This window comes from Trichoderma atroviride, chromosome 7 (assembly GCF_020647795.1).
Source record: "Trichoderma atroviride chromosome 7, complete sequence".
Lineage (NCBI taxonomy): Eukaryota > Fungi > Ascomycota > Sordariomycetes > Hypocreales > Hypocreaceae > Trichoderma > Trichoderma atroviride.
The window spans coordinates 2,753,904-2,768,682 of NC_089406.1; the positions used below are offsets into that span (position 1 = coordinate 2,753,904).

Here is a 14,779-nt window from a genome sequence, read left to right on the forward strand (position 1 = left end):
AAATAGGTACTCCGGCTGCGGCAACAGTGAATTGCAGGTTCTAAATTAAAGAAGAAAAAACAAAAACAAAAAGACTTTTATCCATGTGAGCAAGTGGTAAAGTACAAGGCCAGGGGCGACGTGCCGTTTGTAATGAGGTCTGAGCTGAGCCTGTCCGGGGCCGTATATTGATGCCTCAAAGGATCTTCTGGGCTGACTACTGACCGAAAGTCGCACGATCATGGGAACATGTGCAACGCTGCGCTGCCTAACAATGCGTTGCAGTCGATGAATTAATTCATGCCAGCAACTGCGGTGCGCGCTATGCCGAAGCCCGAGATCAACAGCATCAACAGCACCAATGTATCCAACAAGATGTGATGAGTATATGAAACCCTGGAGCTCGTAATGCTGCGGGTTTCGCGCTGGCATTCCATCAAGTTGATACATTATGGCGCTGTGGCTGTAACCCGATCCCGGAAGGAAACGAAACGAAGGGAAGGTAGTATAGAGCACAGGAGATAACAAATTGACATCTCATAACCTCGGGTTTAACAACTTTGACAACCGCACAACAGCCGTGGCAAATACGACGCTGCCGAAACAAACGAGAGCCATGCTGCTGAAAGAGCGGTAGATGCAATCACGTACTAGCACTGCTACTGTGGCAGTTGGCGGAGCTCAGTGGGATGGACGTCCAGCGTCACGCTTTGACAAGGACATGCAGCGTCAGTAAGGCTGCTCCGGGGGGAGATAGAGGACGACTGCCGGCTGCAACAGTAGCATCTGCATGTCTGATTGGGCAGTCGTTTAGATCTGTCCCATCATCACCATTCCTTTACTCCATATCCATACGTACACATGTATTAACCACTGATGGCGATGGCAATACGCTCCCATACGCCGTGGAATCACAGCACTGGGGCGTCTCGAATCCGACGGATCAGGTGCACAGACGGTTTTCTCTTGTTTCCCTAATGTCGATTTGCCGTTCCCAGCTATGCGGTTCGACCGCACCCCCTTCCAATACTTGCTAGTGAAGGCCCAATGGCTTTAGACAGATTCGGGAACCTGCTCCGCGGCGCGGGTCCATCTCATAGCGCAGCTCCAGGCACCGCCGGGACAGCGAAGCGACCCGTAGCACCATGAACTGCTGCCTCTCTAGCTTGTATGATGATCGGGGTGTTTTTCTTGTCATTCATGTCATTGACGCAAAGGGGGGGGAAAGGGGAGGGGGCGTTCTCGCTTTAGCCGCAGGAAACTAGCGTTACAGAACAGTCATGACACTCTTGGAGGGCTCGATGATTCCCTTATCCCTGCCTCCGCCATGCGTCTGGAGTAGCAGTACGGTAAGTATCTTCCGCTGGGAGGTGTGTGTGGCAGAGTCAGCAGTTTGATACATAGTTGTATTTATGATTACTTGGAGGCGGAGCCGGCCTTTAGCCTTTTTGCCATGAGTGCCAGCCTTTGATTACGTTTACAACGACAAAAGAGGGCACGGCAATTTAACATCACAGCAATATACTGCAACAGTAACGTCGTCCAGCTTACAACGGTACGCCCGCCGGCGTCTAATGTGATTTACATCTTTATTTTCAATTTTCATCTTGTCAAAAGTCCTACCAAACTGGCAAGCAAAGACACCATTCAAGGGCGCGCCCGATGGTGGATATGCTTTACATGCTGCTCAAACAGCCATCGCAGCTACTACGGCTCCTACTAGCAGTAGCAAGAACCACTTCAAAACTCAGAACCGCGTCCGGCCTCGTCCGTGTCTCGGGCTTTACACGAACCACGAACTACGGAGTCCAGGACAGGGCCAAAGCCTCAACTCCGGATCTCCATGCCCCATTCGCCGACTATCCACAATTTGCGGCTCATGTTTTAGGGCCAAGTCAAGTGCGTGTAAGTCCAAGTTTGCGGTTTCATTAGCCCCAAAGGCGAATCAGATCCCATCCCAACTAGCCGGCGGAATTACTCGTGCTGTAATTCGTTACTACCGCTACTGCTTTTTTTTCCAAAAGGAAAGAAACTACCCTAAAAAAAAAATGTGGAATTACCGAGGATGAAAATACAATATGGAGACGGAATGCCACGAGGATTCTCGCGCGGCCCGTCGAGCGAACGAGCACCGGGGGTGCAAATCACCGCTCTTTTCTCCATCTTACTAGTAAATGTCCCATTTCTCTCAGCCAAAGTTTTTTTTTTTTTTTTTGGCGTGTTGCTTTGTTATTATTCCCAGTGCGCCCTGCTCGAAGTGGTTCCTTGTCGGCCTATTCCTATTCCTTCGGGAATAGGGGAGGGGGTGTGCGTGAGGTACTGCCCAATTCCGACATATATTTCTTCTTTGACACAAAAAAGGCCTGTGGAGCTTTTAGATTTAGGGCTGCATGGGTGCACGAATGCTGGGACGGAGATGAGTCAATTTACAGATCTTCAGCTAATAAACGGTGTGGGAGGGTTTAGATGGAAAAATTACGACGAGTACAAGATGTGCGAGGAATAAACGGCAGACGAGCGCCCGCAAAAGCGACCAGGCGCTGGGGTTTCTGTCAGATCTTTCTTTTTTTCTCTCTCTTTTCGACTCCCCTTGCTCTAAGCTACTGGGTTAGTATAGTTTCTCTCTGCTTTGCAGCTGGGATTACCCATTTCGAGAGCCGCAATGACAATGGCGAGCTCTGATTCGACGCTTCGTATTCTATGCGATATTTGAGGTATACCTGGCCAACAGATCATCCGGACGTTGGCGATGCTATTTTCAAACCCATCGGCACCTGGGCGGTCCTGTGATGTGTAATGCCTCGCTAATTAGCAAGCGACGCAGAGCTGAAAAATCAAATACAGGGTCTCGTTGAGTCAGGTGTAGTGAGTGCGCCTTCTGGCGATGCCATGCCAGGGCTGAAGCTGAGGGGGTGGTTGATATTTCGATTCGCCCCAAAGTTCCTGGGCTCCAGCTTTGTGATGGAGAGGTGTTTATAGCAAGGGCTTGTAGCTGCGTGCTGATTCTCCTTGATCTTGGATCTTGTTGCTCTTCTTAATTTTAACTCTACATGACTAGTAGTTGGCTGGCTTGACTCTGTAGGCTTCCTCAGCCTCCAAATCCAAGAGATCTTGATCATCTCTGCAAAAAAGGGGAGCCACACTCATCCACGCTCTCTATTACAAGTAGGGCGGCTGCTTGGAAGAGACGGGCGGTCCTGGCCACGGCATCCGAGTTCCGAGCAAATCGTTCAGCCGCAGCTCGGAAGTCTCGCTTGAGTTTGTCAATTAGTGGCGGCGGCGGTACAATCCCCTTGCCATCTCCATCGGGATCATGCTCCATATCAAGTAAATAAGCACCTTGGCAGTCAATCCATCCATGGGCTCCATGGAGGGCCATGCAGCAAGCAAAAGCAGAGAAAACACCCCCCCCAGTGCGTTTGTTCAAGCGCCATTACATAGGCGAAATCAGACTTTGGAGTAGCACGAATCTACCTGGACGTCGATTATCAAGAGGGGCACCGTATTAAACGCTTCTGCCAAATTGTCTCAGAAAGCTACGGCATTAAGAGCTGGCCCCCCTCCTCATTCCCATAATAGCCGCTACCAGCCTGACGGTACGCCAACATGGGCTCATCTAAACCTAAAACTGTCCCATCAAATCTCGCGGGCACCACGTGCGAGGCAAGGCCCCAAACGAGGCCATCTCCACGCCCCGCGGCACTCAGACGCCATTGGAATCATGAAGAGCACGCAGAGAAACGGTGCAGCCCGAGTCAACGCCGCATCTTGGCTGGCGCAGCCCCCCATTCATGGTGTCAAATCACGACTTCTAGAAGTTCCGCAGTTTCCGGATGCGCGGTCCAAAAAATCTGCTTGCGACGGCGGCTACTTGGCAACCCCCCCAGCTGGTTGCGGTATTCCGCAAGCTTTCACACGCCAGTTGGGTTGATTGTTCAGACTGTGATGGCGATGATGACGATAGCTGATGGATTGATTACATGTTGCTGCTGATATGATGTGCGCCTCGTTGAAACTAACGGGCTGCCACTGGGAAAGCTGCTCCAGCAACGGAACCGAAGACAGGTCGATGAGGCCGACCGCTCTTCTCTTCGTGAGGCAAACTTGACGACGAGTTATCTATCACAACGGACACGACCAACAGAAGTTGACGAAAAGCGTCGGCAATTGCACTCTGGACGGCGCAATGCGGTATAGTCACCTCGTTCCGTTTTGGAGGGCGCACAAACTCAGGCACCGGGATTATTAATTGTCAGAGTAAGGAACCTAAGTTTGCGAACTAGCAGAGCCTAGGAACATTTGAATCCATCGACACGCTCGCATATACTTCCCCCCTTCCCACGGTAAGCGGGCCATCGCTAAAAGGGCAAATACCGCAAGCAGTTAAACGGAAAACAAGATGAGCATCGGAATCCAAATATTCAAAAGAAGAGATACAAGAGAAAAAGGATGGGGCTCCGGAAAGCCACATCCTTAACCCCGGGTCTCCGTCAACACCAAAAGAATGTGCCACTAACAACTAACAAGCCACCAGCGCGCAGCCATCGACGACTCTAAACAAGATCCGGCCCTGATGATTCGTCCGATGTGGCCTGATTTTTTTTCTTGTTCTTCCTTTCCTTTTTCCCCCCTCCCTCTCGTTTTTCTACCCAATTAGCCCAGAAAGTTGGTTTCCCCCTTGCCGGCACCATGTATATACTAGGCGCTCTGATTCGCGCCTTCGGGCTTTTGTTACCTCCTTGCAGCAGCGTTTGGATGTACGGCTGAAGGACCGGCTGGGCTTGTGCTAGTCCTGCATCGATAGTCTGCTTTACTTTGGCCTCTTTTTCGTTTTCCACCCTCTCTGCCTCTGCCGCCCATCCAATCTCGTGCTGGACTTTGCTTAGCCCAGTAGCGCTCTTGGCTTGGAGCAAATCCCGAGACCTCCCCTTTGGCGCCAACGCATGCACTCTGTCGATCTAAGGCGTAGCCTATCCGTGTTGCACATCAAAACTGGAGTCTTGTCTGGGACACGCCCCCTTGCCCTTGCTGCTCTGCTCCCTCTGTGCGTGTTTTGTGTCCTTGTGCCTACAGTACAAGTTGGAAGCGTGGTTGATTTAGGCCGGCTGAGATTTGAACACACACCACTACGGAGTGCTTGTAGAGATACCTGATACAAACAGTGGTATCTTACAGTTTGAGTCTTGATAGTACCAGACTAGTAGTTCAGCTGCAAACTGTTGCCTCTGCAGTCTCAACGATACAGGCAATCCGTGTTTACCAAACCATTCCGAGCAGCACATCGGCACTTGCAATACACATGTACAAGTACGTACGCAGTGACCAACAGCCCCAAAAAAAGGCGTATCGTGATCCATAGCGTTGTTACTAACGCCCGCTGCTATTCCTCAGCTTTTGACCGGCCGTAGGTCCCAAGGGTGCTCCATATTTAGCTCTTCCCCAACACCCTGGCCCTGGGCCTGGGCTGGGGCCTGGGCTCAAACGTTTAGTTCCCTTCTCAAGGCGGCTTAGCCCATCTGTCAGCTCAAACGCCGCGCCTATATGCTAGCCCAGCAGGCAGGATGGAGTATCGACGAGGTACGTTTGCTGCTGGATTCGACGGTACTCACTACTACCTACTTCCAGCTGTCAACATAAGCTGATAGGCGCAGCACAGGGCCAGGGAGAACAAATGCAAGTCCATCAACCAAGCAAGCAAATGAATTAAGAAAAGAGAGAGAGAGAGAGAACCGAGAATCCTTTGTAGACCCCAAGCCCCCAAAAGGGCGAGGGTAAAATACGTTCTGCACGCCTCCAGAATTGTTGCCTTGCCAAGTCTTTTTTTGTCTCCCTCCATCTCTCTCTCCCTCTCTCTCTCTCTCGCGTTAGTCGGAGGATCAGCCGCTTCAGCTTGTTTTAGGTTATAATATACGAGCAGGTACCCATGGCCCCTACCGCCCCAAGTATCAGATAGCAGCAACCTTACATCAAGTAGACGTCGTATAGAGAGAAGAGTTGACAAGTTGAAGCAAACCAACTAACAAAAAAGCAAGATTGATGGAGTACACCACCAAAGTTTTTTTTTTCCTCCCTTAGTAATGCCCCTTCATGAGGCAGTGTAAGATGAGATAACAAAGCATCGTTTTGTTATCCTTTGGTGGCTTTTCCCAGCCAAGCCGCGTAACTCGCCAACTCGCTTCTTGGCAAAAGGGGGAATCTCGATGACCTCCTCTTTGCTTTTTCAGAGTATAGCGTGTCCTTTTCCCCCTCTATCATTCGAATCAAACACACAAATATTGAAAAAAGAAAAAAAAAGAAAAGAAAAAAAGATTGGTCTAGAGTCGCGCGAGATCATCATTCTTTCCGCGACAGGGGCGCCTGTAGGATCATCCTGCCCCCCCCCCCTCCACACACACACACCCCATGCAAATCTCTCTCACTCTCTCTCTCTTTTTTTGCCCCTTCTCCAGCCCGCGCGGATATTTCCTCGTTCGGAAAGGTCGGGAATCGGCTCCCCCTACCGCAAACATACAGTATACATGCACCATAGGCCGACATTTGCCAGTCAAATTGCTGCGTTTCGTCTTTTCTTTTTGTTAAAACCCCATGTCTGCTGCATCTCGAAAGGATTCCCCGCTTGCCGCGAATTGGGGGACTACCCCTGTTGTTTCTTCTTGTGTTAATTCGTCCTTTGCAGCACCTTGTTGTTGCTGTTGTTCAAATGATACATGGCGCCTACATCCTAGCTGCATCGTTTCGTGATTCATATCTCTCACCAATAGTTCGTATGTAACTAGTGTTTCTTGAATCAAAGCAACACTGCTACTAGCAGTACGTACTTGTGTGCCAGCAGCAGCCTTTTTTTTTCTTCTTTGCCATCAGCTATTACAAATGATGACTCAAGAATATCGAAAGGAATTAAGCTTTTAACTTTGTGATTTAAACAGATGGCGATAACACATGTGGCTTTGTTAATCAGTCCTTTTTTTTTTGTACGGGGTTCTAAACACTAAACCACCGGAGATGGCTCCGTCGTATTTCTATTACGCAGCTCTCGTAAAAGGACAAGGGAAAAAAAAAAAACTCTCGCTTCTCTTTTCCAGGATCAATACTCGGTAGTTGCAATACTGATACAAGTAGTAAATAACATATGACATGTTAACGCACACACAGCATGGACAAGTTTTTGGACACTCACAACCAACTGCCTACAGGAAACACCCTCAACTGCCCTCCAATCCCATTCTTTACACTGCTCTCACAACTAGGCAGTAGAACTAGGCAGTATCAAGGTATACGGGGATGCATTACTCTCACTGCATCCCCCCTCACTGAAAACCAACCCCACTTATACCTGCTATCAGTACAGTAGGGCCAACGCCTCTTCCCCCATACTATTCCATACTTGTAGATATATTTCACAACAGCCGCATGAGTTACAGTAGCAGCAGCAGTTAGTTGTATATGTAATCAGTTCAAGTTTCCCTCCCCACCCCTTCGCCTTCGGTTACCCGCCGTTTCAAGTGCCGTCGCACGGTCCCACGGATTTTCAACGCCCAGTTCCTCTTCCTTCCCGCTTTACCCGTTCATTCAAAAAGACACAAGCGTTTGGACAACTCGACTCATTGGTAGCAAAAGGGTCAACGAAAGAGAGCGATCGACATGGGGGAAAGGAACAGTAGTCTTTTTGGTGCAACAGGCTTCGGGGGGCCCCTCGCGTAAAAAGCCGATGCAGGTATACGACGCTTGTCGCAACTTGACTTGGGGTGGTGCTACTGTACATTACTTGTACTTGTATACATGTCTACAAAACTCCGGCGTGTTACTACAGTAGGTCGCCGTCCCCCCCCCAAAAGGAGGCAGATCGGTGTAGAGTGGGGAATCCATCGGGTATAACTAATTATAACCAATGCTACTACAGTGAGGGAGCAAGAGGGAGCTCAATAGCTCCAGACACCGTTTGGCTCTGTGTTCAGTGGCGGAGAAAATGTGAGACATGCGGCCGGGAGATGGCACCAGGAACAAGGAACAATCAACTTCATGTCAATCAAACGAGTCAGTCACTTTCGGCACAAGGGAGAAAAGGCGGAAAACAAGAGAGGCATCGTCAAAAACGTAAAAAATAATCTCCCGCGAGATTTGATTGTGTGGTTCTATATACATGAAATTCTTCCATTTCTCAGAATTTCGCCTCAGTTTCCTTAGCCCTTGGCTAGATAAAAAGAAGAACAAACGCCGTACTAATGCACTGCTCTGCATTTTTTTCTCAGAGCCTTTCCATTTCCCAAGATACCAAAATGAACACAGACTGATCCCATATAGCCACTTTGTTAGTGCCTGCCAGGGAGATACCAAACCCGTTTCATGACGCGTCCGAATGTGACAAGATAGAAGAAGTAGGATAACTTGTTTCCCGACGCCATGCAGACCCAAGCGCATATAAACAAAAGGAAAAGGATAAAAAAAAAGATCAAGCCATCCCAAGGCTGCAAGCTTCCGCCAGTGTGACCTGGTAATCTCGTGTATCTTCTAATTCCCGAGTTCCACAATTAATGCGGATGCTTGCGAAAAAAAGAATAAAGAAAAGAACAGTCATGTTCTCATTATGCCTCTGTTTTCAGATGTTGCTTCAGACGCTCAAGGGAGCATAATGGGCCCTTTGCCGACGTCAAATCCATGGCAGCCTCTTTCGTGTCGCTTCATGTTACTCCGAACGCTGAAGGCTTTGCCGCATCCAGTGTGGGGACACTTGAATGGCTTCTCGCCTGTGTGTGAATGGCTGTGGATACGCAGGCTGCTGGGCCGGCTGAAGGCCTTGTTACAGGTTTGGCATATATATCGGTCTTGCGAGGGTGGAAATGGGATGCCGTTTGATGGGTTGAGATAGTGGTGATGTTGCCACACGTAGCCGCCAGAGGAGGTTACACTGAGAGGGCTAGGTGGCGGTGGGAACGACAGGGGTAGCGCGCGCTGATACTGGAGACCAGAAGCCGGGGGAGGTGGCGGCGGTAGATTCTGCGCAGGATAGTAGTTGCTGGCAGGAGAGTGGACAGAGTGGGCAGAATGGGCAGATCCCATCGCCGGCGGCAAAGGTGGCTGGGCAGTGGATGTTGAGATGGCAGGCAGAGAGGCCATTCGATATCGATGTGTGTCATGGGCCTCTGCAGGGGGCGTTGTCTCGTAGTAGGTGCTAGACGGAGCGTAAGAGACGCTGTTTGACGGAGACCGCCGAGCGTCAAATGAAGCATCTGTGGACATGGGCGGTGTGGGTGGCAGTGCCCTGTGTCGAGAAGCTGGCCTGCTCTCGGCCTTGGCATAGGGTCGAGGAGAGCTAGAGTATGAGCTTTCGCTCGCCATAGAGCCAGCGTCGGCGAGGCCCAAGAGGTTGGAGATTGAGGGCAGTGAACATTTCGGTTCATCCATGGGGGGGCGAAGGGGGTGATTGGTAGTATCCAGAGTGCTGTGCGCCGTAATGAGAAGGAGATATCATGGAAGTGACCAGAGCCATTGTGTGTGTAGTTGAGAGAGTGAGTAATCAGGGTCTGTGCAGCCTCGAGGCTCTGCTGTACACACGAAGTGTGTTGAGTGCTGAGCAGTTTGAGAATGGTTCGTAATGTCCTCGAGTCGAGAGTCGTCGACCGCTTCGACTGTAGAGCAGACAAATTTGGAAGTGGCTTGGAGGTTATTTGCGAGTAAGGAGGTGTGAAAGAGGTCCGTCGTAAAGATCTTCGATTCAAAGAGAACAAGACTCAGCTTTGGAACCAAGATGGGGGCTAGAGATGCTATATAAGTAACTTGAGCCGCCAGTAGAGAGACTCGAGTGTGTTTGGGTGTGGAGCGGCATATCAGATCTGTCTTCCGTCGACATTAAGTATCCCACACAACAGACTAGGAAGTGCCCCGGCGCCTTGAACCCATCGCAGATATTGGGAGTGGGCCAACCACCCTCCCCTGTTTAGAAGCTATCATCCCAAGGAAAGTCTGGGACCAAAGGCCAATAACTTGTAAGCCCGGCCGTCTAGCAAGAGGAGCGCCTGAATAATGGGAAGCGGTGCAAGCGGGCGTACTACCAAAGGGTGTGTGTGGAGAGCATTGAGGCTTTCGGAATTGAGTCTGCTGCGGGAACGTTCCAGGTCAAGGGGAAAAGGGGGGGAGTGCGGATAGCAAGCAGGGATGCGGTTGGCGCCACAACGCGAGGGTGTCTGAGGTGGAGGCCTGGTTGGTCATCCTCCCTGACCGGGACCGCGGATAGAGATCGTAGGCGTGGGTGGTATTGCATGCTAGCACAGCAGCGGTGGCTTGACGGAGCTCCAGGGATTGTCATCAGGGATCATTGTGTGGTCAAACGTCGTGGACAGGGTGGATCAGCGTGTACGGACAAGACTGTAAACGTGAGCAGCCAGCGCTGGCCATAACCCTGATCCATACCCGAGCGCCATTCAACCTCGTTTGGCAATTCCTTCGTTTTCAGCTTCTGGATGACGAAGCAGCTCGTGCTAAAAACAGCGCCCGCTGGTTTGATTCGTGTCAACTAACTTCCGGCCTTCCACCGCGTCTCGGCGGCCATGGTCAGGTTGGACATGGCATTGCATATAGGCCTATATCTAGGTAGCTTCGTTTAGGATTGCAGTCGTCAGTGCCACGGACTCCTGGTCAAGCAAGCTGCAATAGCTGCGATACTATTCGCCGGCGTCTACAAGAAACTCGGGGCCGCTCTGAGAAACCGCCCCGCGTCGGATATCCCCCCCCCTTGGAGCGACCTAACACAGCTTGAGACGATCTACGACTCGCGGCAACGCGGATCATTATCCTCTGTCAATGGGTTGTCAGGTTGATCTCTTGCATTGCTTTATTGCATCCTCAGTGTGATGGTAACAAGGTGACACGCCAGGACCGAGAGGCCTGACTAGTAACGGCGCTGGGTTTGTTTAATATAACACTAGCCGTCATCGAGGCGTCACTAGAGCCAACGAAAATCTCGATCCAGTACGCTGACACGGGCTCCCCAAAAGCAAAGCAAAGAAAATTGAAGAGAAGAGAGCAAAATAGAGAGCAAGCGAAGCCAGGGACGAACAGCATTCCGGTCGGCCCACGGCTTCATTGTTTGATATTGCGTGAGTGCCTGATGTGGTATCACGATTGCCACGCCCTTTGACCGACTCGTGTACTCGATCCAGCCGCAGGATGCGAGGAGCGATTTCCCTTCGGTGAAGCAATCTGCGGTGGCGGTCCGAGAATGACATCGGCAAACTTTCGTATGGAACTCCTGCAGCGCGCCGGCTTCATCTAGAGCACAGCAGCATCAGCTAGCTTCGTTCTAGGCTCTTCCCAACTCGCTGTCCGCGCTAACACGCTCCTCAGTCAGTGCTAACTGGTGGTCTTTCAAGCGACCAGCGCCGGGCGGGCATCACCTCGTGGCGTGGCGTCCTGCGCTGCTGCTAAGTGCGCCTCGCTCTCACGGTACAGGCTAATTAATGATCGTCGTGCTAGCAGAAGCCCTGTGAGCAGCCAGTAGATTTTCATCGAGTTGCGTGATTCTCCAGCTAGGCCTGTTTGACGCAGGCGCCACTCTCTGAGACCCTTGTTCTGGCAGAGGCGTGTCATGATCTACCCAGTATCAAGGAGGGCTAATGGGGCCAGGGGGGTTAATTTGCCTTTCTGTTCCGCAGTGGAGTAGCATTTGCATATGCTTGAGCTTCTCTCGGCCGTATCCTTCCCCGACTAAAGCGTCTGGCTGACCGATGCGTCGTTGGACGATTCATGCTACACAGTCTGTCGTCATGACTACGTTCTGCCTCTCTATAGCTTTGATGCACTTCCGCCATTGTCGACCCTCAAAGGACTACAGAAGAAGATAAAAGGACGCCATCTTCAGCCCAAGCGTGGTGCAACACGGCCACAGCCTCAGTAAACTCTGTACAGGATTATACGAGTTCTGGTATATGTGTTGGTGCGTATCGGCGTACTACTGTAGCGTCCAGGAACGGCGTAGCAGCTCGTCGGCTGCAATGTTCGGCTACCAGCTAGCCAGTTAACCACTGTCAATGGCCATCGGTTTCTTAGACTTCGATGCACGCTCGCTGCTCCATACGAGATATGTACATGTAGACTTCGACTTGAGCAAGTTGGAAAGCCATGTCATATGCCACGGTATTGCCTCAGGCCGGCCCTTCTCGAACAGTTGTCGATCGAATTTCCTGCCTGGCAGTACAAGTATAGCAGCGACATCACACCCCTTGACAAGGGGTAAGCTCTCATGGCCGTCAGTTATTACGGGTCATTCCAAATTTGCCAAGGTGCACACGTCCGCGTGGAGCAAATCTGGGTCGTTGAAATGAGATGGTAGATGTCAAGATGTTCTGGAAGGTTGAAGCCCCAGTCCAATAGCTTCTGATTGAAGCCTTTCGCTCAAGGAATCGAGACGGGGCGTCTTCATCAGCTCGTATACATATCTCATCGCGAGAAGGTGAGCTCGAAGAAATGATATGTCTCAATTCGATCCCGAAGTGATCGCCATGGTAGAATGCACTCGGTGCGTCATAGATGGCCAGCCGGCTCATACCTCCAGGCCTATTCAGCCTGGAAAGTGATTTACTCTGTAAATGAGCATCCTCCGCGCACTCGTCGATTTCTTAACATTTTTGGTATTTGGCCGAGAGGATCGAAAACTTCTTACGACCTCCGTCGTACCTGAAGCACTCCGTACTGTGCTCCTTGCTCCGCACCAACTAACTCTGCTTGGCACGCGCCGTTAGCAGGGCTGCGTTAGTGGCTATAGGAGCTATTGGCATCGCCTATTGCTGCCGGTGAAGTCGTGAAACAGTAGTAGGACACAATCCCCAAGCCTTTGATGCCTAGGAAAGGGTCTGCCTTTGTCTTCTTTGGCATATGTCCGCGGTAGTCCTGGCCGTATTCCGCATTGGTGAGGCCGTGGAGTTGGCATTGTCAGATCGCCTGCCTCCTTCGTCCAGTCCTCGCGCACGGCAACTGATCAACGTCGAATTTAGGCATGAGGCATCACTCCACACGATCTGCCAATGGGTGATGTGCAATTTGGCAGGGCTGGGCCAAGTGATCATCCCTATTGATGAACCAGGCCTCCGAGAACACGAAGTTTATGAAGCAGCGGCGCAAGACAGGAGCAGTTGGCAGTTGGCAGGGCAGGTTCCAGAAGATCTACCTCCATGACGAATGACGACCCCCCCTGGCTAGCTAGTGCCGGGGTAGACTTCCAGAATAGTTTAGGGGGAGCTGCCGTTGGGTGCGCTGATCAGCAACGTGCAGGAAGATCCTCCCGTCCGCCAGTATCACCCATGGACGCTATCGTTGCTGCACACCTTGGAAGCGGTTAACGCCCGAGCTCCATATAATCTAAGCATGAAGCACTTGCGGATGCCAATATCAAATGAGAGGCCGGCACAGGTGGTATCTGAGCTCATCACCAACAACTTGGTCAGCCAGATGGCAAACAATATCGCCTGCTCGCCAAACTCGCTATATCCAGCTTAGTCTTGTGTATTTCACATGCCGACTATGCCCGAGCCTATCAAGAACAGAGGATCGCTCCGCCCAACCGACGGGAAGGCGCCGATGCTAGCTTGAGGCCAAATGAGCACTGTCCAACCTCGTGCAAAAAGTCTCCAGGATGATCCTCAGACGCAGTTGGGTGGTGTGGTGATCTGGCGAGAAATGGCGGGTGCGCTGCACGATAAGACCAGGCAAGGCTGCGATGATGGAGCGGTGGCAATCATATCATGCCGGCTAATCAGCCATCGGCCCCTGGCGGCAGCATATAGTACACGTCCTGCACTGTAGCCACGGCGACTGCTCGCAGCACTGCGACGTTCTGATTGCGCTTTGCAAGGCTTCGATTTGCTGTCTGAGATGGGGCGTCATCTGCATGCGGCATGATCCAGCATGTGACAAGAACTAGAGAGTGGTGTGCAAGCAGGCATGGATATTAATTCATCTATCCTCTGCAGTCCTAGAGATTAGAAAGAGATTAGCAGCCAGCCGAGGTAATAGGTACTGCTTGTCCGTTGGATCTCATCAACCGCTCCCTGCAAGGCGTATCAATACGACCTCCCTATGCTCCGTCAGGTAGAGGCCTTTGCTTTGGAGTCATTCTCAAACTGCACATGTGATGGCGTAGATTCCATGGTGGTTATGCGGGAGGTGGATGTCACATATTTGCGGAACTGTTGTGGCAGGGTGAAGATGGAAGGGAAAAGAAATTCAAGAGCAGCAAGAGCTTCGCCAGCAATTTGGGAAGCCTGGAAAGTTACCTGGTACGCTACAAGTACGCGGTGTCCTAGCAGCAGATCAGCGTCCCAGGCGGTCGCGCTTATGTACCTTGCTAGGGCCTTGATACGTGTATGGCTTTAGCGGACTGCGGCCTTGTTCAGCGCGCTTACTTTACTACATGTCCGATAGCAGTTGCGCGGCATCTTGACATGAATCTCATTGATAACTTCAATCCCACTGAGAGATGCTATTTGCAGAGTATTCAGAGCTTCATTCCAGGTCTGAGCCAACGGCCAGCGGAGTGCGGCGAAACTTGCCGTACTTGTCAACTCGCCGCAAGGAGTCGGGATCGTCGCCGCATCACGGGGAGATAATAACGGTTACCGGTAAGCATCAATCCTTGCAAATATGCATGCATGGGTTTCGGCTGCTGCGACCGAAGTGCCATTAGAAATCGTCTCATCTTACTGTGCTCCGTGCATGTGCTGTAATATGTTAGTAATGGGAATACGTTTCCGGCATATAGCCAAGAAAAAATAGGACCTGGGGAGCAAGCACGCGACTAGTAATAGCTACT

The 14,779-nt window shown here is 51.2% G+C and overlaps 3 protein-coding genes across 3 annotated transcripts; 2 read left to right on the top strand and 1 right to left on the bottom strand.

Annotated features, from left to right (window-relative positions):
* Window positions 1–3,700: 3,700 nt before the first annotated feature.
* On the top strand, window positions 3,701–3,910 carry TrAtP1_012905 (uncharacterized protein; the record flags this gene model as incomplete). The annotated part of the gene is made up of 1 exon (XM_066115712.1): window positions 3,701–3,910. The coding sequence occupies one exon, from the start codon at window positions 3,701–3,703 to the stop codon at window positions 3,908–3,910; it is 210 nt and encodes a 69-aa protein (XP_065971811.1).
* A 4,685-nt stretch (window positions 3,911–8,595) lies between these two features.
* Window positions 8,596–9,381, bottom strand: TrAtP1_012906 (uncharacterized protein; the record flags this gene model as incomplete). Its single annotated transcript, XM_014088330.2, has 1 exon — window positions 8,596–9,381. The coding sequence occupies one exon, from the start codon at window positions 9,379–9,381 to the stop codon at window positions 8,596–8,598; it is 786 nt and encodes a 261-aa protein (XP_013943805.2).
* Window positions 9,382–13,142: 3,761 nt separating this feature from the next.
* TrAtP1_012907 (uncharacterized protein) lies at window positions 13,143–13,467 on the top strand (the record flags this gene model as incomplete). The annotated part of the gene is made up of 2 exons (XM_066115713.1): window positions 13,143–13,181; window positions 13,243–13,467. The coding sequence occupies 2 exons, from the start codon at window positions 13,143–13,145 to the stop codon at window positions 13,465–13,467; spliced, it is 264 nt and encodes an 87-aa protein (XP_065971812.1).
* Between the last annotated feature and the right edge of the window lie 1,312 nt (window positions 13,468–14,779).